Genomic DNA, 27,960 nt, shown 5'->3' with positions numbered 1-27,960 from the left:
CTTAAGATAATCTTACACCATCAAAATTGACACATTCAAACGTAAAGATTTAAAACGCTCCAAAGTCTTTAGCTTGCTGATACCCCGGGCTTGATTCTTGAACACTGGCATTAGCAGCAGAGTTCAACACATCTTCAAAACTTCCACTGCTGCGGGTAGGTACACCGACTTTACACTAAATGGCAGAAACGTGGTTAAGATCAGGCCGAATTCTTGAGAAACAACCCAGTTGATGTAACGGGGCTGCTTCCTGCTCCCATTGTCACATAACACATCTCTTAACTCTCATCTTCACTTTGCTTTGTAGAATAGGTTAACACCCAAGCATGCAAAACAGAGTCCATCTACTTTCATTTATCACACCCCTTACCACCCTGCATCTTCTGACTACTCTATTTGCCTGTTTTCTACCCACTGAATTTGTTCTTTCCAATTTTCACAGCCATTCAACTTAGTATGTAAAATTAGAAATGGGGTAATTCCTATTTTTTAAGAGAATGTGAATTCTTAGTCAAGATTTTAAGTTACAAATTAATTAATGACATTATGGAATTTCATATGCAAAGGTAAAGTCAATTTTTTATTGTAACAGCAGCAATACTAAATACAGTTTAATTAGATCAAATCACTATGATTGAGTGGGTTGGAGCGGTTCAGCAACATTTGACAGTAAAACTTACCTTTAAGCTACTGACAGTAGTTTCCACCCGCTCTTCAAAGGACTTTAAAGTGGGAGAATTTCTACAACAGGAAAAGATTGATTTATACTCTGTCATTTTTCAGCAAATAAGTAGATTAAGAATAATTTTATATCAACTATTCTGCCACATACATTTACTATTATTAATCTAATGCTGAATTCACTTTAATGTAATACCATACTATTGATGCCAGAGCAAGTCACTTCCCATTCAAAAGGCTCATGATGATTAAATAGGAACAATGCTCTTAAAATTAAACTTAAACAATAAAATTTGCATACAAGAGTTACAACATTTCAAAGATCAGACTGCAAATTTATCAACTGATATGTACATGAAATGGTATTGCAGTGAAGGTTTGCCAGCAATGACACCAGTGTGGACAGAACTCATAGCAACTGCCAAATCAAATGCTGATACCACTCTGAACAAATCACTTTTTGAATCACAAATTAAAATAGTTCCTATACTGAGCTAATATATTGGGAGATATAGTTTAATGTAGTAGCATCAGCACTGGACCAAGGCAGGTGGTCCTGAGTTCAAACCCAGGCAGGTCCCAACCTGGGCAGCAACAGTATCTTCACGGAAGAAAGGCCTGGCATTCTACTTCTGTATCTTGCCAAAACCCTATGGACCCTATGGTCCATGTGGTCACGAAGAGTCGGACTCGACTAAAACGACTGAACAACAACTAGTTTAAATACTTCTACATTGCCAGTATTACTAGATGAATATCTACTAGATTATGTATATTTTGTGCATTATTTCAGTGGAACTAATAGCATAATATTTAGTCGTCTTAATTACAATAGAACAAGAATTATGCAATGAATCTGTTAGATTTATCAGTTAACATCACTTAAAAAGTCACGAGTTCATGTTTCTAGATACATTTTATTATCCTGGAATGAAAACTAAACAGGAATACAAATGGTATGAGTAGATGGGTTTCAAAACAAGTTACAAGGAGGATCAGAGTAGAGGCTATCAGTCTAATCAAAGAGTGTTTCTGATGGATGTTTTTGCATCCATCCTAAATGAATCAGTACATTTCCAAATTATCTTAAAGCTGGTTTTTAAATTTGCACCTTTGGTTTATGATATGCACAATGACAATTTAGAGAAAATAAATAATATTTACAAAGAAAGCTGCAAATATCTGCAAGTAGTAACTCAGCTCTCAAAAATTGCTGGGATCAGTAATTCTGAGCAAGTGGACTGATTGTGTCAGTAATTCCAATAACCATAAACAGGGTACTGAAGGTAATTTCATTTGTTCAGTTTGTTGGGCACAGTAATGAATATTACAATATTACAAAACCCAAAATTAAGTCTATTTAAGTTTGATTCCGGTATTTTCTTTATAACTGATTAGAATGCGCTTGTACTAAACTTCTGCAGAAAGATTTACTATACCTAATTTCTTCCTAAAATTGTAAATATACACTTATCAAATGGTTAACAAGGTATAGGCAAGTATCAAAACTATTAATTATGCTTTATCAATACAAGACACATTACCTCACAGCTGGCATACTAATTGCATGCAGGACAGGATAACTGGCATGAAAGCATTAAATTAAAACAATAAACATATTTCAGTCAAGCAATAAGTGAAGAAATAAGCCACCTGTACAACATTAATTCAAAATACTAAAGCATAATGTTTAGTCAACATCAAAAAAGTTAGTGAACCACAAATTCAATTTAACATTCAACAATTCAGTCCCGCGGTGTTAGAGCAACTCAAAACTGATCTACAAACCCCATTTCCAGAAAAGTTCGGATATTTTCCAAAATGCAATAACAACAAAAATCTGTGCTATGTTAATTCACGTGAACCTTTATTTAACTGACAAAAGTACAAAGAAAAGATTTTCAATAGTTTTACTGACCAACTTAATTGTATTTTGTAAACATACACAAATTTAGAATTTGATGGCTGCAACACACTCAACAAAAGTTGGAACAGAGGCATGTTTACCATTGTGTTACATCACCTTTCCTCTTAATAACACTTTTTAATCGTTTTGGAACTGAGGATACTAATTGTAGTAGATTTGCAATTGGAAATTTTGTCCATTCTTGCTTGATATAAGAGGGTGGTCTCCGTTGTCTGATTCTCCTCTTCATGATGCACCATACGTTTTCAATAGGAAATAGATCTGGACCAGCAGCAGGCCAGTCAAGCACACGCACTCTGTCTACAAAGCCACGCTGTTGTAGCCCGTGCAGAATGTGGTCTGGCATTGTCCTGCTGAAATAAGCATGGATTTTCCGGGAAGAGACGTCACCTTGATGGCAACATATGTCTCTCTAAAATCCTAATATACACCTCAGAGTCAATGGTACCTTCACATACATGCAACTCACCCATGCCATGGGCACTGATGCACCCCCATACCATCACAGATGCTGGCTTTTGCACCTCTTGCTGATACCAATCTGGATGGTCGTTTTCATCATTGGCACGGAGAACTCAATGCCCGTTTTTTCAGAAAACAAGCTGAAATGTGGACTCATCTGAGCACAGCACACGGTTCCACAGTCTTTCAGTCCATCTGAGATGAGCTCAGGCCCAGAGAACTCGCCGGCGTTTCTGCATAGAGTTGATGTATGACTTCCTCCTTGCGTAATACAGTTTCAAGCTGCATTTCTGGATGCAGTGACAGACTGTGTTGAGTGACAATGGTTTTCCGAAATACTCCCGAGCCCAGGTGGCTATAATTGTCAAAGTAGCATGATGGTTTCTTAGGCAGTGCCGCCTGAGGGTTCGAAGATCACGCGCATTCAACAGTGGTTTCCGATCTTGCCCTTTACGCACTGAGATGTCTCTGAATTCTCTGAATCTTTTCACAATATTATGTACTGTAGATGTTGAAAGACCTAAATTCTCTGCAATCTTGCGTTGAGAAATGTTCCTTTTGAACTGACAATTTTCTCACGAATTTTGGCACAAAGGGTGAGCCACGACCCATCCTTGCTTGCAAAGACTGAGCAAAGACTGACACTACTTTTATACCCAGTCATGATACCTCACCTGCTACCAATTAGCCTGCTTAATGTGGAGTCTTCCAAACTGGTGTTACTTGAATATTCTGTGCACTTTTCAATCTTATTTTAACTCTGTCCCAACTTTTGTTGAGTGTGTTGCAGCCATCAAATTCTAAATTTGTGTATATTTACAAAATACAATTAAGTTGGTCAGTAAAACTATTGAAAATCTTTTCTTCGTACTTTTGTCAGTTAAAGGTTCACGTGAATTAACATATCACAGATTTTTGTTTTTATTGCATTTTGGAAAATATCTCAACTTTTCTGGAAATGGGGTTTGTAAATGCACTGAGGTTTCCCACAGCACCCTGACTCTACATATGCTTAATTGGTTAATCAATCATGTCAAAATTACCAAACAGAGGTAGTAGACAAGATAGAGATCACCAAAATACACAGCTCACAGCTGACCTTGAAGATGCGTAGACCTTCCTCCTTTTCCACTTTTGGATACTTAGACTTCATATCTAGAGGATTCCTGACATCCAGCCACAATGAATGTCTTCAAGTTGGCTCAGCAGCCAATCACAATAAAGGATAAGTGCAGACAACATACCAGGTAAATAAACATTGTTGACTAAACATTATGCCCAATCTTACACAGGCATTTTAAATATTATTAATGTTCCCTAGAATTCCTTCATAGTGTAATCTGCCTGAGCAGGCCGTCTACCTCCTAGACAGCACATAGTCAAAATGGATCTTTAACAAAGTTGGTTTCAATGTACTTGACACAAGTTCTGAGTTTCACAAAGCTTTGGAGTTGTAAACTGCATCAAGTGGTGGAGTAGTCACACACTCCAGGTTTAAGCAGTTATGTGAAGGATACAATTATATTGAAGTTAACTGTATTAATACACTACACACACACATCACACCCCTCTTCACTAATCCATGTCTTCCTGGAAGACTTTTATAGCTCACCTCACTCACAACTGATCTCTCTCTCGACTTCAAAACCATGTCTCAAATATTACTTTTAGACTATAGACTGGAACATACCTAAAAGCTATAGTCAAACAGATCAGTCAGTGGTCCTTGTCCTTACTGAAATATAGTCTGATTTGTTCTCAAACAATAAACTAGGTACCTCCTAAAAACATCTCATGTCATCGTGGTGCTGGGCTATCCCACTGATTCCCAAAGTCTGCTATCAGCTATTAAGTTTGCGTAACTAATGCGTGGATGTTATTTTTACTTTATTGTCAAATTTATGCTTGGATTTCCTTACTATTAAGGTCGTACAAATGGACTGAGCTGAAATAAAATAACAACTTCAAAAGAAATCACTTTATGTTCAATATTTCCTTGCAACAAAATCAGGTTTTAAAATAATGCAGTTTTAAGCATACAATGATTAAACACTCAGAACTGTAAACCTATTGCCTTCATTTACCTGTAATCTCTTGGGAAACAGTAGCTATTAGTGTTATACGAGAATGGAAAGGGAGTATATAATCTTTTGATCAAGAGGTCCATCTTCATGGTTGTTATGATGGTACCAATACTTGGTATGTTTAGAATTTTATTCTGTATACTGGCAATATAGAGCACATAGCTTTCTATAATTAAATCTGTTTTCAAAAATCTGGAAACCAATATTTTGCAAAAATATTATCAGGTTTCAAAAACAGCAAATTATATTATAAAGAGACAAAATAAAATTAAAGTACGTTATTTCCTCAGTAGAATAAATCGAAAATAAAATTCCAATAGTTTTTGTGATTTTCTTTGCTCAAGATAAAGGACAAACCCTAGTGAAAAGAATGCTTTCTGTTCCACAATTTGGCTCCAATTTTGGATATCTTCTCCCCAATGGACAGGATAAGATCTTGAAAAATCAAGGCCAACTCAGTTGCATTAATCATCTGACACAATGGGACAATGACGGGCAAAAAAACAAGAGTAATGACATTTTTTGTCAGGCGTTTCCCAAGAATGTAAACTTAGCAAAGGAGCACAGGAACAGAAGGTCCTTCAAATATTAATAAGATCATGGCTGACTTGTGATCCAACACAACATACTTACTTTGGGACCATGTCCTTAATGGTTAACAAAAAGAATAATTCATCTGGGATCAGTTGCCTTTTTCAGAACAGTATTCCAAATTTCAATGTATTGCATGTTGTTCTGAAGTTCGAAGTGTTTCCTAACTTATCATCTGAAAGACTTACCTGCCACATTTATCAGATTTAATTACCTAATGACATAAGTGAATACCTTTCTTCAAAACTATTCAGGATGAGTTCACGTTATCTGAGTCTTCTCAAATATTTTTAACCTTGATGTTAAGCTCGACTGCCTTCACTTCAGTTACATGTATTCTCAGGGGCTGATGATCCACAGATCCTCCTTGAGAATCCCAGTGCCGTCCTTTCGCACAAAGATCAGCAATGAACTGGGGATTCTCAGAAGTTTTTGTATAGACTTTTTCCAAGATGGATTTGAGAACACTCTTGAAGGTCTTCCTAATCTCCTCTGTACAGCTCATAGTGTATCTTTATTGGAAACTGGTGTCTGGCAAGGGAATAAGGCCTGCCCTTCAAAACCTTGATGTTGAGCATATTGGCCTAGGAGAGCTTGCTAACATTGGTTCACTTATCTGATTGGTGGAACTGTAAGGTTTTCCCAGTACAGTATTGGTGGTATCCTTCTAGTGCCCATGAAGTGTACAAGTGCTTTGATCTTCTGCAATAGGAAACAATTATGAACAGTGCAGAATCAAGATCACTCAACAGTCCAGCTGCAATCTGCAGACAACGTTGCATTTGTGTGTTTAGAGGTCAAACTTCAAGATAAAAATGACAGTCATCAAAATTATGCTGGAGGATGGAGATGGAGGCCCTTTACCAACCTGTTCCTGCTGCACTACACTATCTTTGACAGTAAAAGGGTATGGTGAATCCAAGGAAATCACAGACCATTTCCCACATCCTGGCAGCTACTTCTCAGCAAAAACGGTCACTGATGTTGAAATTCACCATTGCCTTTGATGGACTGAGGAAAAGGATATTTAAAGATCAAAACCTTAGATCTGGCACAAAACCTGCCCCTCCTAAATAGTGATGAAACATGATTACCCATAGCAGGCATTTCAAAGCACAGGAAAAAAAAACTCCCAACACTATGTCCCAAAATTCTCATTGGAAGGATATGCAAACCAATGGCAGTATTCTCTCCCAGACAAAAATTACTTCTAATCAATTCTGTTGGGTAGGCCATATTGTTGGCACATTCAAGACCGGACTCCTGTCATAGAAAGGCATGAACTGATTATTTATATTAGTAAGAACATACTTGGGTTATAAAATAATCTTGTGCCAAATTGCCATATAGAAACTATTATACTATAAAAAGAAATGTTAGGAAGAATTTTTTAAAGAAATGCTCACTCAGAATTAATTGCAGCTGACCATTTATATATGCATAAACACATTATCCAAAATGAAAACGTAGAACCTTAAGTTAAATTATATTGATACTTTAAAAACAAAGATCTATTTTAATCTCACCTGTTTGGGAACAGTAGCCTTAGGTAATGCAAGCTACAGCAAAACAGTTAATTAGTTGTAAATATCATACAGAACAGCAAATTAAAGAAAGCATTATCAATATATTTGAAAACACGCAAGTTAATATATTTACAGATACTAAAAACATTTTCATAATCCTACTTTTGGAATAACATGAACATACAGAAACAACCTAACAGGGGAAAAAACCTAACATGATTTAAATGGAATAAAAAGTCCAATGTACTTTATAAGACTTGTGTAAAATTCTATCCATTCACAATTATTAAATTAGAATATTTTCTTTAACTTACTTCATCTCTCCTAGTTTCTTAGTAAGCGTTGAGCTTACATTATTTAAAGCTGCTGATGCCTTCTGTCCAGTGTTATTGAGCGTCTCCTGTGTTTTTTTGTATCTTTTTGGAAAAAATAAATATAGTTTAGATTTGACACAATGCTCTACAGAAAGAGTTTAGTCTCTATTTAATTGTACTTCAATGAAGAGTATAAGAACATAGAGGAAAACACCAGTTATTCAATTTATCTGACCCTGTCAAGTCCTTTCCTCCATCCTAGGAAAGGTAATATGATAAATTTCTTTAAAAAAAAAATTCCAAAGCAATTCACTGAGCAGGAAGCGGGAAGAGAGGAGGGCAGGAATTCTCAGAAATTACTCAAAGCTTCCTGGACATATAACAGTAACAAAATACACCGAATATCATTATTTTTTGTATGCAATGTTGTCAGTCATCACTATAAAAAAGGACAGCCCCTATTTGAATGTATTTTTGTGCATCTGCTTGTTCTGTAAGAGTAAGACACCTATTGTAAGTCCAATGACTCCGAACAAATTTCATTTCATTTATTCCTAATTAATGGGATAGGCTGGACAGCATTCACTTCCATTTAAAAAAATATAGCTGAGAAAATGTTTCCAAAATTGCACTTCTTTCAAAAACAACTGTACAACATACTTGAGAAAAATAACCCTCTCCAGTTTAGATTATGAAGACACGTAGTCCTCTTTTATTGTCATTCAGTAATGCATGCATTAAGAAATGATACATTATTTCCTCCGGTGTGATATCACAAAACACAGGACAGACCAAGACTGAAAAAACTGACAAAACCACATAATTATAACATATAGTTACAACAGTGCAACAATACCATAACTTGATGAAAGAAGTCCATGAGCACAGTAAAGTTCAAGGTTTCTCAAATGTCCCACATCTCACACAGACGGAAGAAGGAAGGAAAACTCTCCCTGCCATGCCGACCACAATCCGACTCTGAGTCATCTGAAAACTTCGAGCTCTGATCAGCTCTCCAACACCGAGTACTGAGCGCCATCTCTGTCCGAGCGATTCAACCTCCTTCTTGGTCACCAAAAGCAGGCAAGGCCGGGGATTTTGAGTTCTACCCTCCGAAAGATTCTCGACCACACAGTAACGACAGCAGCGAACAGGCATTTCAGAAATTTCTCCAGATGTTCCTCTGTGCTTTCACGTCCATTCTCCATCAAATCAGAATTGTCCACAGCCCCTATTTAACAGATACGATATCATTTTTCACCGGAGGGCTGCGCACACGCAGACGCGCCACCATCTTCTCCTCCCGCCTCCTTCTTTGACTTCTTTAATAAGCTTAAGCAAGTGACCAGGTCAATATCTGAACTACAGACTCAGAGACCAGAACCATGAGCTATGGTTGATCTGCTTAATTTCTCTGGGTCAGTGCTCTTGCATCTTAGTATTCACCTTAAAATTATACAGCACCTTGCAAAAGTGGCCCATTCTGTCTGCTCTGCCATTCCATCATGGCTAATTGTCTTTTCTATCTCCTCCTCAACCCCAGTTTCTGGCCTTCTCCCCGTAACCTTTGATGCCATGTCCAGTCAAGTACATATCAATCTCTGCCATAAATACACCCAACAGCCTGGCCTCCACAGCTGCATGTGGCAACAAGTTCCACAAATGCATCACCCTTTGGCTATAGAAATTTCTCCGCATCTCTGTTTTGAAAGGGAGCCCTTCTATCCTGAGGCTGTGCCCTCTTATCCTCGATCCTCCCACCATGGGAAACATTCTTTCCATATCTACTCTGTCTAGGACTTTAAACATTTGAAAGGTTTCAATGAGATCCCCCCCCCACCATCCTTCTGAATTCCAGCGAGTACAGACCCAGAGCCATCAAACATTCCTCGTATGATAACCCTTTCATTCCTGGAATCATCCTTGTGAACCTCTTCTGGACCCTCTCCAATGCCAGCACATCTTTTCGAAGATGAAGGGCCAAAACTGTTCACAATACTCAAGGTGAGGCCTTACCAGTGCCTTATAAAGCCTCAGTACCATATCCTTGCTCTTGTATTCTTGACCTCTTAAAATGACATCCACTCAAACTGCAAGTGAACCTTTAGGGTGTTCTGCACAAGGAGTACGAAGTCCCTCTGCATCTCAGATTCCTGGATATTCTCCCCGTTTAGAGAATAGTCCACACGTTCATTTCTACTACCAAAGTGCATGACCATGCATTTTCCAACATTGTATTTCCTTTGCCATTTTCTTGCCCATTCTCCTAATCTGTCTAAGTCCTTCTGCATCCTACCTGTTTCCTCAACACTACCTGCTCCTCCACCAATCTTCATATCATCTGCAAACTTGGAAACAAAGCCATCTATTCCATCATCTAAATCATTTATATACAGCATAAAAAAAGTCGTCCCAACACCGACCCCTGGTGAATGCCACTAGTCACTGGCAGCCAACCAGAAAAGGATCCTTTTATTCCCGCTCGCCACCTCCTACCAATCAGCCAATGCTCTAACCATGTTAGTAACTTTCTTGTAATACCATGGGCTCTTATCTTGGTAAGCAGCCTCATGTGTGGCACCTTGTAAAAGGCCTTCTGAAAGTGCAAATATACAATACCTACTGCATCTCCTTTATCTATCCAAATTGTAATCTCCACAAAGAATTCCAATAGATTCATAAACACGAGGAATTCTGCAGATGCTGGAAATTCAAGCAACACACATCAGAGTTGCTGGTGAGTCCTGACGAAGGGTTTTGGCCCGAAACGTCGATTGTACCTCTTCCCAGAGATGCTACCTGGCCTGCTGCGTTCACCAGCAACTTTGATGTGTGTTGCTCCAATAGGTTCATAGGCAGAATTTTCCCTGCAGGAAACCATGCTGACTTTGTATTATCTTGTCCTGTGTCACCAGGTACTCCATCACCTCAGCCTTAACAATTGACTCTAACATCTTCCCAACCACTGAGGTCAGGCTAACTGGTCTATAATTTCCTTTCTGCTGTCTTCTTATTAAAGAGTTGAGTAACATTTGCAATTTTCCAGTCCACTGGCACCATGCCAGAGTCCAATGATTTTTGAAAGATCATTTCTAATGCCACCACAATCTCTAACGCCACCTCTTTCAGAACCCTAGGGTGCAGTTCATCTGCTCAGGGTGACGTATGTACCTTTAGGTCTTTAATTTAACTGAGGATTTGTATTTGTAAATCACATGTTCCTTTTTTCACAGTAGAGCCCAAAACAAACAATTGATAAACTAAAAATTCAAAAACTGAAATGCCAGCAGTTCAAAAGTATTCATCCCCTTTGCTCAGTACTTAGTTGAACCACTTCTCGTAGCTAAAGGTATTACAGACTTTTTGGATAAGTCCCTATTAGCTTTAAACATTATGATGAAACAAGATTTGCCCATTCTTCCTTGCAAGATTGCTCAAGTTGTGCCAGTTTAGTTGGGGAGCGGCAGTGGACAGCAAACTTGAGGTCTTGCCAGAGATGTTTGATCAGGTACAGGTCAGGGTTCTTGACTGGATCACTCAAGGACATCAATTTTCTTCACCTGAAGCCACTCCACAGTTGCTCTGGCAGTGTGCTTTGGGCCACTGTCCCGCTGAAAAATGAATTCCCTCCCTAGTTTAGGTTTTCTGGCAAAGGCTAGCAGGTTTTTATCCAGGTTCTCTCTGTATTTAGCAGCAGTCATCTTCCCATCAATCCTAATCACATTTCCAGTCCCTGCTGCGGGAAAGCATCCCTGTACTTGACAGTAAGGATGGTGTTTCCTGGCTGATGTGCATTATTAGATTTATGCCACACATATTGCTTAGTGCTGAGGCCAAAAAGTTCCACCTTAGTGTCATCCGACCACAAGACCTTCTTCCACACCTTTACCGTATTTTCTAAGTGACACTTTTTTTTTATTTTAGCCAGGGCTTCTTCCTTGCCAGTCTTCCTTTTTGTGCAAGATTGTGAAGCCATAAACTTCATCTTCAGTTGCAGCCACTGACTTCTGCAGCTCACTCAGAGTGACTGCTGGTGGCACAGTACTGTAACCTCTTTTACAAATGACATTCCTCTCTGGTGACTATGTTTAAATGGGTGGCTTGACCTAAGCACTGTGGCTGTGGTTTCATATTTTTTTCCACTTTTTCATGATGGACTGCACTGAGTCCAAGGTATGTGCAGTGCCTTTGAGATGGTTTAGTACAATACCCCAGATTTGTGCTTCTCTGTTATCATTTCCCTGTCTTGTCTTGAATGCTTGATAGAGGTATTTAAAATTATGAGGGGGATTGATAGAGTTGACATGGATAGGCTTTTTCCATTGAGAGTGGGGGAGATTCAAACAAGAGGACATGAGTTGAGAGTTAAGGGGCAAAAGTTTAGGGGTAACATGAGGGGGAACTTCTTTACTCAGAGAGTGGTAGCTGTGTGGAACAAGCTTCCAGCAGAAGTGGTTGAGGCAGGTTTGATGTTGTCATTTAATTGGATAGCTATATGGACAGGAAAGGAATGGAGGGTTATGGGCTGAGTGCAGGTTGGCGGGACTAGGTGAGAGTAAGAGTTCGGCACGGACTAGAAGGGCTGAGATGGCCTGTTTCCGTGCTGTAGTTGTTATATGGTTATAATGCTCTTTTGTCTTCATTTTGGTTTGCTCTGTTGGAAATCTACCATACTGCTGGACCTTACAGATAGAAGGGGAGTTTATTCTTATGAAGTCATTGACAACAGATAATCCTCCAATTTTCTACATCAACAAATACTGCACCTACGGAAAGTTAGCTCAGTAATTACAAAGAGGATGAATACTTTTTCAGCCTCACAATTTTGCTTTTTAATTTTTTTTGTAAATTGTTGACAGGTATTGGAATTTTTCTTTTGAGTTGACATTATGCACAATGTTTTGCAGATTAGCTCAATAATCTGACCAATATATTTTAAATTCAGAAAATGAGACAGTAAAATGTGAAAATAGTTGTAGGGTGAATACTTTGTCAGGGCACTGCACATTTCCCTGGCAGCAATAATCTACTCTGAGAGAATAGTATCTGACTATATAGTGCAACATTAAGTTTGCATCAGGGACATCAAGGAACAGATAGGAAGACAGATTCTGGAACAGTGCAATAATAACAGGGTTGTCATGATGGGAGGTTTTAATTTCCCCAATATTGATTGGCATCTCCCTAGAGCAAGGGGATTAGATGGGGTGGAGTTTAGTTGGGTGTGTTCAGGAAGGTTTTCTGACACAATATGTAGATATGGCTAGCACGAGAGGGCACAGTTTTAAGGTGCTTGGAGAAGGAGGTACAGAAGAGATGTCAGGGGTAAGATTTTTTTTACACAGAGAGTGGTGAGTGCGTGCCGGCGACAGTGGTGGAGGCGGAGACGGAGACAATAGGGTTTTTTAAGAGACTCCTGGACAAGTACATGGAGCTCAGAAAAATAGAGGGCTATGGGTAACCCTAGGTAATTTCTAAGGTAGGATAGCTTTGTGGGCCAAAGGGCCTGTACTGTGCTGTAGGTTTTCTATGCTTCTATGTTTGTAAACCTACAAGATGAGAGGCTGTACTTGATCTGGAATTGGGAAATGAACCTGGTGAGGTGTCAGGTCTCTCAGCGGGAGAGCATTCTGGAGAGAGTGATCACAATTTTAACTCCTTTACTATAGCATTGGAGAGGGATAGGAGCAGACAAGTTAGGAAAATGTTTAATTGAAGAAAGGGAAAATATGAAGCTATCAGGCAGGAACTTGGAAGCATAAATTGGGAGCAAATGTTCTCAGGGAAATGTATGGCAGAAATGTGACAAATGTTCAGGGGATATTTGCGTGGCGTTCTGCATAGGTACGTTCCAATGAGACAGAGAAAGAATGGTAGGGTACAGGAACCATGGTGTACAAAGACTGTTGAGAATCTAGTCAAGAAGAAATGAAAAGCTTACAAAAGGTTCAAAAAACTAGGTAATGATAGAGTCTAGAAAATTACAAGGCTAGCAGAAAGGAGTTTAAGAATGAAATTAGGAAAACCAGAAGGGGCCCTGAGAAGGCCTTGGCGAGCAGGATTAAGGAAAACCCCAAGGCATTCTGCAAATATGTCAAGAGCAAGAGGGTAAGACGTGAGAGAATAGGACCAATCAAGTGTGACAGTGGAAAGGTGTGTATGGAACTGGAGGAGGCAGCGGAGGTACGTAATACTTTGCTTCAGTATTCACTATGGAAAAGGATCTTGGCGTATGTAGGGATGACTTACAGTGGACTGAAAAGAGGATGTACTGGAGCTTTTGGAAAGCATTAAGTTGGATAAGTCACCAGGACTAGATGAGATATACCCCATACTACTGTGGGAGGCAAGGGAGGAAATTGCTGAGCCTCTGGCAATGATCTTTGCATCTTCAACAGGGATGGGAGAGTTTCCGGAGATTTGGAGGGTTGCAGATGCTGTCCCCTTATTCAAGAAAGGGAGTAGAGATAGCCCAGGAAATTATAGGCCAGTGAGTCTTACTTCAGTGGTTGGTAAGTTGATGGAGATCCTGAGAGGCAGAATTTATGAACATTCAGAGAGGAATAATATAATTAGGAACAGTCAGCATGGCTTTGCCTTACGAGCCTGATTGAATTTTTTGAGGATGTGACTAAACACATTAGTAAAGGTTGCTATATACCCTTTAGGGTTCATTCTTTCTGTGGACTGTCACTTTAAAGTGCCAAGAGAATGAGACTGACTTTTGGGACACTGTTGGATTTCTGCTGTCTGCAAAATTGCTTGGTTGCTATGGTGAGCAGCTTGTCTACTCTGCAGTGTGTTTTGAATAAGCAAGGTCAGATGATCCTCTTACAGACAGACACAGAGAGACACATGCTCATAGTCACGATGGATTCGGTCAGTGAAAGGCACCAGTGAGTGAGTTTGCTGGTTTAAACTTTCAGTAGCCCTAAAGGGGTGAGTTGAGATCGATCCAGAGTATTGATAATTGACTCTGACAAGTGCTGCAACTAGAAGTTGGCAGAGGGGAGGGGAGAGGAAGGTTTGAAACAGAAGAGACCTAGTGACAAAGAAGTCACTGTTCGGACTCTCTCCAAGTAGCCTGTAAGGGGCGAGTTTGATTCCATTTAAATACGAAAGTGTGATTGTCACATAGTTAATCCATGGGAGTGGGTTCTCTGGTGAGGGGAGACCTTTGTGAATAGCATGTGTGTGTTACCCTTTGTCTGGGTGTGGTAGTTCACTGGAAGACAGTACCCCTGTGGCAAATCACTGTTGGAGTTATTTCGTATGTCGTGGAACTGGATAAGTGGCTATCACGTTGTGTGTTTGGGGTAACTGTGTGGAATCTACCAGTGTGTCTACCCTTGCCTGGGTGGTAGCTTTCCCTGGAAGAGGGACCCCTTTATAATAAGCTACTGTTGGTGATAATCCATACATGGATTCGGTTTGAGTAACCTTTGGCCACCACTTTGGGATGTCCCGTAGCTGAATTCGTGTGTGGCACCACTTGTGTTGAAGGGATATTCATTGAAGATCACTGTCGGTGATACTTCGTGTGTGGAGTGGAACAACTTTGGAGACAAAACCTACCGCTATTGTTATTTTGTATGGCTGTCGTGGAATCTGTGGAATATCGACGTAATTGCCTTCTCACAACATTCGTCTTTGGATTACAAATATCTCACATTAATTAACCTGAGGATTGAACTGAACTTTCTTACATACCATCGTAAGACTGTAACTCTTACCACCTGAGCTTGAATAAGTTTGGGAACTTTATCTATACACCTATATATGCAAAACACTGCTAACTTGTGATTTAGTAGTTACTAATAAAGATAGTGGATTTTAACAGCAAAACCAGACTCCAGGTGTCTTCTATTGCTGCTGATACTTTTACAGGGTTGTGTGTACGTGACAAGGTAGAGCAGTGGATGTAGTGTATATGGATTTCAGCAAGACATTTGATAAGGTACCACATGCAAGGCTTATTGAGAAAGTAAGGAGGCATGGGATCCAAGGGGACATTGCTTTGTGGATCCAGAATTGGCTTGCCCACAGAAGGCAAGGAGTAGTTGTAGACGGGTCATATCCTGCATGGAGGTCAGTAACCTAATGTGCCTCAGAGATCTGTTCTAGGACCCCTTCTCTTCATGAATTTCATAAGTGACCTGGATGAGGAAGTGGACGCATGGATTAGTAAATTTGCTGATGACACAAAGGTTGGGGGTGTTGTGGATAGTGTGGATGGCTATCGGAGGTTATAGTGGGACATTGATAAGATGCAAAACTGGGCGGAGAAGTGGCAGATGGAGTTCAACCCAGATAAGTGTGAGGTGGTTCATTTTGGTGGGTCAAATATGATGGCAGAATATAGTATTAATAGTAAGACTCTCGGCAGTGTGGAGGATCAGAGGGACCTTAGGGTCCGAGTCCATAGGATACTCAAAGCTACTGCACAGGTTGAATGTGTGGTTAAGAAGGCGTACAGTGCATTGGCCTTCATCAACCGTGGGAATGAGTTCAGGAGCCAAGAGGTAATGTTACAGCTATATAGAACCCTGGTCAGATCCCACTTGGTATACTGTGCTCAGTTCTGGTCACCTCACTGCAGGAAGGATGTGGAAACCATAGAAAGGGTGCAGAGGAGATTTACAAGGATGTTGCCCGGATTGGGAAGCTTGCCTTATGAGAATAGGTTTAGTGAACTTGGCCTTTTCTTCTTGGAGCGACGGAGGATGAGAGGTGACCTAATAGAAGTGTATAAGATGATGAGAGGCATTGATCATATAGTTAGTCAGAACCTTTTTCCCAGGGCTGAAACGGCTAACATGAAAGGGCACAGTTTGTGCTTGGAAGTAGATAAAGAGGAAATTTCAGGGTTAGTTTTTTTTTAAGCAGAGAGTGATGAGGGCGTGGAATGGGCTGCTGGTGACAGCGGTGGAGGTGGATAGGATAGGGTCTTTTAAGAGACTCTTAGATAGGTACATGGAGCTTAGAAAAATAGAGGACTATGGGTAACCCTAGGTAATTTCTAAAGTATGTACATGTTCAGCACAGCATTGTGGGCTGAAGGGCCTGCATTGTGCTGTAGGTTTTCAATGTTCTATGACTTTATAAAGGGACAACAAACCACCTACAGCGTTGCCATGCAGAAGAACAGTAATCAGCTTATAACATGGATGCTTAGAATTTCAGATTTGAAATCTAAGCAATGTATTACATGTTTCATTTTATCATCTTCATATTTCAAGAATTTCAATATTTTAGCATAATAAAGGAAATTTGGTTTTAAAAAAAACAACTGATCAGTTTCATAGTCCAGGCAATTGCTGAAAACACCAAAAAGTCAGATGCAAGATCAATTCAGATGGTCTCAGTCAATGGAGGCCTTATTCCAAATTATCCTGAAAACAATGTATTGTAGGAATGGGAAAATCCCATCTTTCCATGTCTGCAAAGTGATGCTCAAGGCAACTTCCACTCCAAAATCAACATCCCAACTTCATTAGTTAAACATGCAGGCTATGCTTACATGTACAAACTTGAAAGGCAAAATGTTAAAATCACTGTCAGCGTGTTCACTGAATCTAATACTGGAAGTGAGGGCAACCACATTCTATTTCAAAATTAAAATGATCTCTTTTCATAACGCAAAAGAGTGTTAATGCTTGGGTTGAGACTAGTTATTAGAACAATTCAAAAACAGGAAGTGAGGATAATGATGCTAATTTTGTTCTCAGCTGCAATCTGGAGTCATTTTTACAATTTTTATTCCATTATTTATCCATGTAATTTTGAATAAAATACTTTGAAAAAAAGTTCAATAGTCAAAGTCTCGATGTATTTCATTCTTTTTAAATTACATAGAAATTTAAAAAATCAAATGGTTCAAATCAGAGAATGTTTACAGAATACAACCTGAAATCCACAGACATCCACGAAACAAAAAAAAATCCAAAATGAACATTCTATTGATTTTATAAAGCTTTTTGGTACTATAACACAACTAATACTTTGACCATTAAGGATAATAAGCATCCATAAAAGCTCAATTCAAAACTATTCTCACCCAATACACATTGTACAGTTTCTAACTGCTCTATACATTTGAAGACCATTTACCTGACCAGTGGCCAATGGGCATATGAGGATCCTTTTATCCATCAGAGTTTATTCAGTATCCAATAATAACTTGTATGAAATCTATTAATGCAGTTATTATTTTGTATGAAATTTTTTAAAATTTCAAGTCAGGCATTTCAGCATATGAAACAGAAAGTACACTCTAAGGTTACATTATAAAGTAGCAAGCTCCATTACTCAAAAACTTACATCACAGAAGTCTGCATTTCATGCCAACTTTTGCTTAAGTTATGCTTTATTTCATTCAGTGGAGTAATACCCATCTTCTGTTTTATTTCAATTAGATGTTTCTCCTTGGCAATCAGTGTCTGCCGCAATGCTGCTATTTCATCTTCCAGCTGGTATTAAAAAGAACAATTTACATATACTAAACTAACATTTCAGTAATATGTATTTTTCCACCTGAATTACTGAAATTTTATCAATTTATTTAGGTAGACCACTAAGTAAAGTTAATGCAATCAGTTTACAATTCAACATCATTACATTTTTGCCTCCAAAATGTTAATGGTTAAAGTTTTATATTTTTAAAAATATGGTTAGAAAAGCTTTTTGCTTTCTATTGATCTTGCCTAGCAATGTTAGTTCAACAAACACAATTAATTTTTTTACATACAAAAAGAAAATGGCTATTAATAAATGTAGTAATTTGAAAGTAATTTTACACAGTATGTGGAGCTAAAAAGATTTATGCATGAAACTTGGATCATGCTCATTGTATCTTTTTTAAAGTAATATTACTCATGCCTTAAGCAGAGGTGAAAAATTCAGGGTTCATCGATCCACAAATGTGTAAAGAATGATTCTTCAGGCTCGATGTCAATGGGAAACTTTTCGTTGAGCTCTCATGCATGACAGCTGGGTAAGTGCAGCACCTGATTTTCTAATAATATTTTGTACAATTGAGATATATACTCAACAGGAAACAGAACAAGTGTACTTGATTTTCTTTTTTTCCCTACCCACTCAGCTCATTTCCAATACATCATCAGCATGAGAATTTCAACCTTAAGACACACTTAGCTGAAAATACTCCTACAACATATTAACCTTTCCTGCATAGTTATAATTTGAAATCTATTTTTTCTTTCAATGTGATTTTTTTCAATTATTTTAAAAAAGTGATAATTTTTATTTTGTTTTACATTATGTAGCTGAACAATCCAATAAACATAATATTCAAAGGTTACTCATATGGGAACTAAAGAATAGAGTTGTCGACATGTTCTCATAGACTAATGCAGAAGGAAAATGACAAGATAGAGCTAGGGAAGAAATGGATTTCAAACACTACATAAATAACTAAATTCTATCTATGCCTATGATGATGAAACAGAGTTGAATTGATAGTGTTTTCAGAGCATTAGGAAGCATTTACGAAGTATATTCACCAGTTGAGGACTAAAACACAAAGGGGACATAGTCAAAAAAAAGTAAAACAACTCTCTCAGGAATAAACAATGCAACACACAGAGGCATAAATTCTCTTTCAATTACCATGAATGTCAATCAATGGTCAGTTTTAAATCTGAAATCACAGATTTTTATTAACAAAAAGATTTAAGGGTAAGGGAGAAAATAGGGTAAATGGAGGTGGATCACATTTCAGTCATAATCCCATTTAAGATTGGACTGCATTTGATAAATTATATTTCTGCCTCCTGTTTCTATGTTCTGAGAGATCAGACAAGAATCTATCATTATTTATGGATCTTTGCAGTGCTCCCCCCACCCTATCTGTAACTGCATTTCCGTTAGAAAAAACTAATTTATATAATTTATCAATGTTTTGTTTTCCTCAAAGCAAGTGACTTAACATAATAAATCAGATATTTATCTCAGCTTACCTTGGCCAATTCTACATGAAGTTCTTCCTTTTCTACTTCAGGCTTTGTACCAATGTCAACATTGGCATCTGGATCACTCAAACATCCAGTTTCAAGAAGAGCTGAGAAAACAAGAATACTGTGACAGACCGAATTAATCAGCTCCTTAGCAATTGGATCAAAGTTTGATTACCACCATCATATTTGGACTACAATCATTCAGAAACCAATTAAATGTTAGCATTTCCACTTAGCAAGTAACTTTACCAACCAGCAAGTCATGTCTCATTATCAGATGTGTTTTAAATGAGACTGAAAACTGAAATCATTATCCTAAATAATTTAACCTATCGAATATTCCAAGTTAAAGCTAGAAGTATTAAATAAATGACTTTTTGAATGATAATTTAAATACAAAGAACATTGATAATTATCATTTACATGATTTTCAGGCCATGATAATAGATTGTGCGACAGAACCAGACAGCTGCCAGAATAGAGGATAATATCAATGCAGATGATGTGAAAAAAATTACACGAGTAATTAAATGCCTAACTAAACCAATCCCTTCTGCCAACACAATATTTACAGAGCCTAGAAAAAAGTATTCAGACCCCACAACTATTTTCACTTTTTATTGTCTCATTTTCTACATTTAAAATATATTTAAGTAGGATTGTTTTGCTAATCATTGTGCATCATATCGAAAGAGTAATTCCAAAACCTGTCAACAATTTACCAAAAATTAAAAACCAAAATTGTGAGGCTGAAAACATATTCATTCCCTTTGTAATTACTAAAGTAACTTTCCTCAGGTGCAATACTGAATATTACCTTACCAACGCACCCAATTAGTTGATGTAGAAAATTTGAGGATCACCTGTTTCCAATGAATTCATAAGAATAAATACCCCCTCTACCTGTAAGGTTCAACAGTATGGTAGATTTACAAACAGACCGAACCAGAATGAAGAGCATTCAAGACAAGTCAGAGAAGCACAAATCTGGGGCAGGATACAAAACCATCTCAAAGGCACAGCACATACCCTGGAGCTCAGTGCAGTCCCTCAAGAAAAAGTGGAAAGAATATGAATCCACAGCTACACTGCCTCGGTCAGGCCCTCCCTAAACTTAGTCATCAGAGAGGAATGTCACTTGTAAAAGAGGTTACTGTACCGCTAACAGTCACTCTGAGTGAGCTGCAGAGGATAACGGCTGCAATTGGAGATGATGTTCATGGCTCCACAATCTCCAAGGCCTTGCTCAAAAAAGGGTATTTATGGAAGAGTAGCAAGAAAGAAGCCCTGGCTAAAAAAAAACATAAGCTTGCCAATAAGACTTTGCAAAGCACCACTTAGAAGATACTGTAAAGCTATGTAAAAAGGTTTTGTGATTGGATGAGACTAAAGACTAAATATTGTCCTCAGTACTAAGTGGTACGCGTGGTGTAAACCAAACACTGTGCATCAGGAAGATAACACTGTCCCTACTGTCAAATAAGGTGCAGGTAGCATCATGCTCTGGGGATGCTTTTCAGCTGCAGGGTCTGGAAATCTGGTCAGAATTGATGGGAAGATGAATGCTGTTAAATACAGAGAGATCCTGGATAGCCTGAGATAACCTGCTAACCTCTGCCAGAAACTGGGGAGAAAATTCATTTTTCAGCAGAACGACGACACTAAGCACAATACAGAGCAACCATAGATGGCTTCAAATGAAAAAAATTATGTCCTTGAGTGGTCCAGTCAGAATCTTAACCTTAACCTGATCAAGCATTTCCGGCAAGACGACAAAATTGCTGTCCACTACCACTTCCCAACTAAGCTGGGACAGCTTGAGCAATTTTGCAAGGAGGAATGGGCAAATCTTGCTTCATCATGTTGTTCAAAGCTAATAGGGACTTATCTAAAAAGGCTGAATACCTGTAGCTGCTAGAGGTGGTTCAACTAGTCCATGCTGAACTGTTATTCCACCTAGTCCCATCAACCACACCTGGGCATAACCCTCATACCCCTCCTGTCCATGTATTTATCCAAAGTTCTGTTGGCAGCATGTTCGACACTTGCACCACTGAATGAAGAAGTTCCCTATCGGGTTCTTTTTGAATATTTCACCTTTCACCCTTAACCTATGACTTCTAGTTCTAGTTTCACCCAGCCTGCCAGTGGAAAATGGCTGCTTGCATTTATCCTATCTACGTATACCCCTCATATGGTTCAGAGATCTAAAAAAAAAACATTTTTTTATCAATGACACAAAAAACTAATATTATGCCAGTCAGGAAACAGTGCGAAGACTGGGGATCCTTTCCCTAAAATGTAAAGGTTCGGAAGAAACCCAGTGGTGAACATATTTACTGGTTATTGTACCTGAAATAGTGACTTTGGGAGGAACGTCTGTAACCTGTAATGGTAGGACTATGGAATGTACAAGTAACTAAAGTAACTACCAGATTATGTGAGCAGATGTTAGATAAACACTGCTTGGACAAGGGTAAAGGAAGGAATGTTGACAGCAGGAAGAGAGTACAGATTAGCTTTATTTGGCACATGTACGCCGATATAGTGAAACCTGCTGTTTAACCCAGTCCAAGGATGTGCTGGGGGGCAGCCCATAAGTGTTGCCACGCTTCGGGCACCAACATAACATGCTCACAACTTACTAACCCTCACCCATATGTCTTTGGATTGTGGGTGGAAACCAGAGCACTCAGAGAAACCCACAGTCACGGGGACAACACACAAACTCCTTATAGACAGCAGTGGGAATTGAAACGTGATCTCTGACACCATAAAGTATGCATGCTAACCGTGCCGCGTAGTAGGAGAGAGAACGCATGAGGAGCATAAATTATTTCTCAAAGATATTATAATTTAAACTTAAAAATCAGCCACAATTTCTGATGCCAGCAAAAATGGGAGGTTAAATAACTCACTGAACAGGAAATGTGCTCATACCGTGGCTTACAACACATTTTCATACATCAGTATGTTTGGAAAGGTGAAGGGAAACATGTTTTGTATACATGGTATTTTAACTGGGAAAATAAAACATCACTTTGTGGACTGTTCAGTTCTAACAGTAGGTACAAAACATTTAAAGTTTTCTACCGAGCTGCAATGACATATTCATCTTAATCACAATTTATTTTTCTGAATCCTAGTTTAATTGCATTCTAAATGCCATGTTCTGAGGCATCAGATAAATACAAAAGGGCAAGTCATTGAGTATGTTTAAAGCAGCCATTGATTAATAAGGACATCAAAGGTTATGGGAAGAATGCAGAATAATGGGGTTGAGTGAAAATAAATCAGCCATGATCGAATGGCAGAACAGATTCGCTGGGCCAAATAGCCTAATTCCTTTCCTAATAGTCTACATCAGAGAGAATTAGATGAGAATGAAGCAATTTATTATGGCATATTTAAATCCCCCCCTTTACAAAATATTCATGAAATTGTAATAGCATAATTAAAACTATAGAATGGATCCTTAAAAACGCACTATAACTGAAATATTTACTACAATGTCAAAAGCATTTATCAAATCCATGCTAATTTGCTTCAGAGATTTAAAAAAAACATTTTCATTCATGACACCAAAACTAATATTATGCCAGTCAGGAAACAGTGCAAAGATTGGGGCTCCTTTCCCTACAATGTAAAGGTTCGGAAGAAGCCCAGGGGTGAACATATTTACTGGTTATTGTACCTGAAATAGTGACCTGAAATGGTTCAATATTGCCACAAAGTTAATACTTGATATTGTCTTCAAAATAAATGGAGCTAAAACTGAACTAAATTAAATCAAACTTAAATTAGGAAATGATCTTACAATATGTACAGTATCACTGATTAGTTACTATACTTAGGCATTGATTAACTGTTAGCATAAGAACAAAGGTTAGACTTTCTCAAAGACTGGGACCACACACAAGAATCCAACTTTATCCCAAAACAGCACCTCCTGCTATCTTATTCTACCACCCCATGGTATTTACTTCCTTTCCTAATCTACAACTTCCCATTTTACCCCCAAAATTCATAGCCAGGCACCTATCTACTTCTTTAACGGTAGCAGCAAACTCAGCCATTTTGTTGCCACTTACAGCAATGCTTAACTCCATCCTTTCCCGGCATCTGGAACACTCCTCCACCTTCACATTGACACCTAACACAGTCTTCCCTCCTGATGCAGTGGCCACTCCGGCTAAACCAAAGGTATAATTGTTCGTACCTTTATACCTTTCCTATGATCACAAGGCACTGCTGGAAATTAAAAACACAAAATACTGCAAGCCTACCTCACTAGCAAGTTGTTGGATAGCAGATGCGCTCCACAACATGGGCTTATTGCGCACTCTGTTGCCATCTGCTACAACCACCCAGGGGAGGTGCTGCTGGAAGCTGTGCACGAGGCAACAAGAGAGAGGAAAGCACACTGGTATTCGTGTGAGACTAAAGGTGAGAACCTGCAGGCCAGCTCTCCTGCAGATTCTACTTTCAAACGTTCAATTGCTCAAAATAAACACAATTACCTACGGCTGAGACTGAATCAGCGCAAGATGAAGGGCTGCTGCGTGCTCATTCTGACAGAAACATGGCTCCAGGATACCATCTCTGGAGTGGCCATCCAGCTAAAGGGTTTCATCTTTCTTCGAGCTGACAGAATTCCTGCCATCCCTGGCAAGCCCCGCGGTGGATGTGTATGTATCAACTCTAATAAGAACTGGTGTGTGTATGCTTTGGTAGAGACGACCCACTGTTCAGCTATGGTAGAGTTCATAATGGAGAAATTTACCGAGGGAGTTCACTGCTATTGTGATTGTGGCTGTATACATACCACCCCACCTCCCCTCCGAGCTAATGCTGGGGAAGCACTATGTGAGCTCTACAGCGCCACCAGTGACCTGCAAACCACACACCCCAATGGTTTCTTTCTTGTTACTGGTGACTTCAACTGTGTTAACTCAAAAACAGCCCTGCCTGAATTCTATCAGCATCTTGACTTTCATACCAGAGGTGAGAACACGTTAGACTTGGTTTATACCAACATCCCCTAGTATATATAAAGTTGCTCCTCATCCCCACTTCGGATTCTCTGACCACTTATTTGTTATGCTAATTCCTGCTGACCGCTGACTGATTAAACATGTCAAACCAGTTCAAAGTGAGATAAAGACCTGGCTCAACGAAGCAACAGCAGTCAGTGTTACAGGACTGTTCTGAAAACAACTGGAACATGTTCTAGGAGGTGGCTACCTATGCCCATCTCATTAGCATCGATGAATATGCAAGCATTGAGGACATCACTGTTATTAATTATTAAAGACGTCTCTGTGAGGGCAAAGCAGAGGTCTGAGCACGGCTGAGAGATTGGGATACTGTCTTCAGATCAGGATAAAGATAGCTCTCAGGTCAGTAATAGCCATCAAGAAGGCAAAACCGGATTACTCACAGAGAATATACAGTCATTTATGTGACACCAGAAACACAAGGTGCAGGGCATTCAGACCATAACGGACTACAAGTCAATGACAGTGATGCTTCACTCCCAACAGGCTGAATGTCTTTTACGCTTGGCTTGATGCATGGCAAAGAAAGCAGCCATTTCCCCTGAGGAGCAGGCACTTTGGTAGCAGCTGATGTAAGGAAGACCCGAGTCAGGGTCAACCCATGTAAAGCTGTGGGGCCTCATAACATACTAGGTCAACTGCTGAAGGACTGTGTAGCCCAGTTAACTGAGGTTCTAACAGACATCTTCAACATCCCTCTGGAAGAGTCCACTGTCTCGTCAGACTTCAAGGTGCCACCATCATCCTGGTGCCCAAAAGGGCAACAAAAACCTGCCTCAATGACCACTGTCCAGTGGCACTGACCTCAACAATAATGAAGTGCTCTGAGTGGCTGGTTATGGATTAAATCCCATCTTCCTGCTTTTCCAGTTTGCTTATTGCTCAAATCCTCTGCACTCCATCCTGTCCCATCTGGAAAATGGTACCTCATATGCCAAGATGCCATTTATTGACTTCAGCTCAGCATTCAATATGATCATACCTCAGAAACTGGTGGGGAAATTATCCTTGTTGGGTCTCAGTACCTCTCCCTGTAACTGGATCCTGGACTTCTTGACAGAAAGGCCATAGTCTGCCCATGGTGGCAGAAACATCTGAAGCTCCATCATGCTGAGCATCGGCTCTCCCAAGGATTACGTGTTCGGCCCGCTGCTGCTTATGCCGTTAATGTATGACTGCATCGCTAGATCCAGTTTAAACAGAATCATCAAGTTCACTGGTAACGCAGCAATAGTTGACCTCATCAACGGTGTTGAGAGGGCGTACAAAGGAGAGGTAGAGCAGCCGGTAGGATGTTGCGAGCTCAACAACCTGAGTCACAACGTGGTCAAGACCAAAGAGATGACTTGGGACTTTTGGTCCCTCTACACCACCACTTTGGTCAAAAAAGTACAGAAGTGTCTCCACATCTTGAGGAGATTGAGGTGAGTGAGGATCTCCACCCCCTCCCATTTTAACAAATTTTACAGGAGCATCATTGAGAGTGTCCTGACCAACTGTATCACCATTCGGTATGGGAATTGCAAAGGCATCTGACCGCCTTTGAAGTCCCAACAAAGTATTGCAAAAACTGCTGAAAGGGTCATTGGGGTCCCAGAGTCATTCCACGAATTAGAGTATTTATGTGGAGTGTTGTGCATTCAGGATCCTTAGCAATGTCAGTGGTCCATCCCATCTGTCCAATAATCTCTTTGACTCCCCTACCATCATGCAGGAGTACTTGGATAGGTTGGGTGAGTGGGCAAACTCATGGCAGATGCAATTTAATGTGGATAAATGTGAAGTTATCCACTTTGGTGGCAAAAATAGGAAAACAGATTATTATCTGAATGGTGGCCGATTAGGAAAAGGGGAGGTGCAACGAGACCTGGGTGTCATTATACACCAGTCATTGAAAGTGGGCATGCAGGTACAGCAGGCGGTGAAAAAGGCGAACGGTATGCTGGCATTTATAGCGAGAGGATTCGAGTACAGGAGCAGGGAGGTACTACTGCAGTTGTACAAGGCCTTGGTGAGACCACACCTGGAGTATTGTGTGCAGTTATGGTCCCCTAATCTGAGGAAAGACATCTTTGCCATAGAGGGAGTACAAGGAAGGTTCACCAGATTGATTCCTGGGATGGCAGGTCTTTCATATGAAGAAAGACTGGATGAACTGGGCTTGTACTCGTTGGAATTTAGAAGATTGAGGGGGGATCTGATTGAAACGTATAAGATCCTAAAGGGATTGGACAGGCTAGATGCGGGAAGATTGTTCCCGATGTTGGGGAGGTCTAGAACGAGGGGTCACAGTTTGAGGATAGAGGGGAAGCCTTTTAGGACCGAGGTTAGGAAAAACTTCTTCACACAGAGAGTGGTGAATCTGTGGAATTCTCTGCCACAGCAAACTGTTGAGGCCAGTTCATTAGCTATGTTTAAAAGGAAGTTAGATATGGCCCTTGTGGCTACAGGGGTCAGGGGGTATGGAGGGAAGGCTGGGTTCTGAGTTGGATGATCAGCCATGATCATAATAAATGGCGGTGCAGGCTCGAAGGGCCGAATGGCCTACTCCTGCACCTATTTTCTATGTTTCTATGTTTCTATGAAACAGCTACTGAACTCCCTGCCACCACCCAGGTCTCATCACTCATGAAGCGCCAGTAGAGTTATACTGTTTACTTTTTAAACTCGTATGATATATGAACCTTATTATTTGTTAATTCATTTGTAGTAATTTTACTTTGTGTTTGTGAGTATGTGATGCACCTTGGTCCGGAGGAACGTTGTCTCATTTAGCGGTATACAGTACACGTGTACAGGCGAATGACAATAAACTTGAATTTGACTCTCATATTAGCACTCGACAGCCCCTTTACCTCCTCCCGGCAACCAACCCCCACCGCTACCCAACCCCGCCCTCCTACAGGCTCCAACATCAACTGTACTGCTCGCCCCCAGGGACACAACACAACTCCTCCCGCACTCCAGTACTCCGGCCCGGCAGGGCATTCGGTGACCCAGGCCGGCAAACGTTGGGCCGCAAGATGTCAGAGCCTCGGACACAAACCGACCCCTTGCCTGCTCGCAGAAACTTACTGGGCCGACAGCCGGTGTCGTCCCAGCGGCTGATCCATCCTCGCTCTGTGACATCCATTGCCTCTCCGTCCAGAGCAACGATTTTTTTTGTCCCGCACCACTCCCGCTCAGCTCGGTTCCCGGTTCTGTGCACCCAACCGTCCACTGAAGCCCGGCCGCAACTGGACTCACACCGACCTGACACGCACAGCAGCGACGTCGTCGCTAGGAGGACCTGCGCCAGAGAGACACAACAGCGCCGCCGCCACCTGCGTCTGAGGGGCAAAAC

General features: G+C 40.0%; 1 protein-coding gene across 1 annotated transcript; it reads right to left on the bottom strand.

The window, feature by feature from the left end:
* Positions 1-38: 38 nt before the first annotated feature.
* Positions 39-27,887, bottom strand: LOC134338447 (tumor protein D53 homolog). Its single transcript, XM_063034263.1, has 7 exons — positions 27,693-27,887; positions 19,564-19,664; positions 17,906-18,054; positions 7,586-7,687; positions 7,272-7,304; positions 681-741; positions 39-175 (listed from the first exon to the last, which is right to left on the bottom strand). Exons 1-7 carry the CDS (start codon positions 27,748-27,750, stop codon positions 50-52), a joined length of 630 nt encoding a protein of 209 aa, XP_062890333.1. The 5' UTR covers positions 27,751-27,887; the 3' UTR covers positions 39-49.
* Between the last annotated feature and the right edge of the window lie 73 nt (positions 27,888-27,960).

The sequence above is a fragment of the Mobula hypostoma genome, chromosome 2 (assembly GCF_963921235.1).
Source record: "Mobula hypostoma chromosome 2, sMobHyp1.1, whole genome shotgun sequence".
Taxonomy (NCBI): Eukaryota; Metazoa; Chordata; class Chondrichthyes; order Myliobatiformes; family Myliobatidae; genus Mobula; species Mobula hypostoma.
The sequence above is the reverse complement of the archived record's forward strand: the minus strand, read 5'-3'. Positions and strand labels throughout refer to the sequence as shown.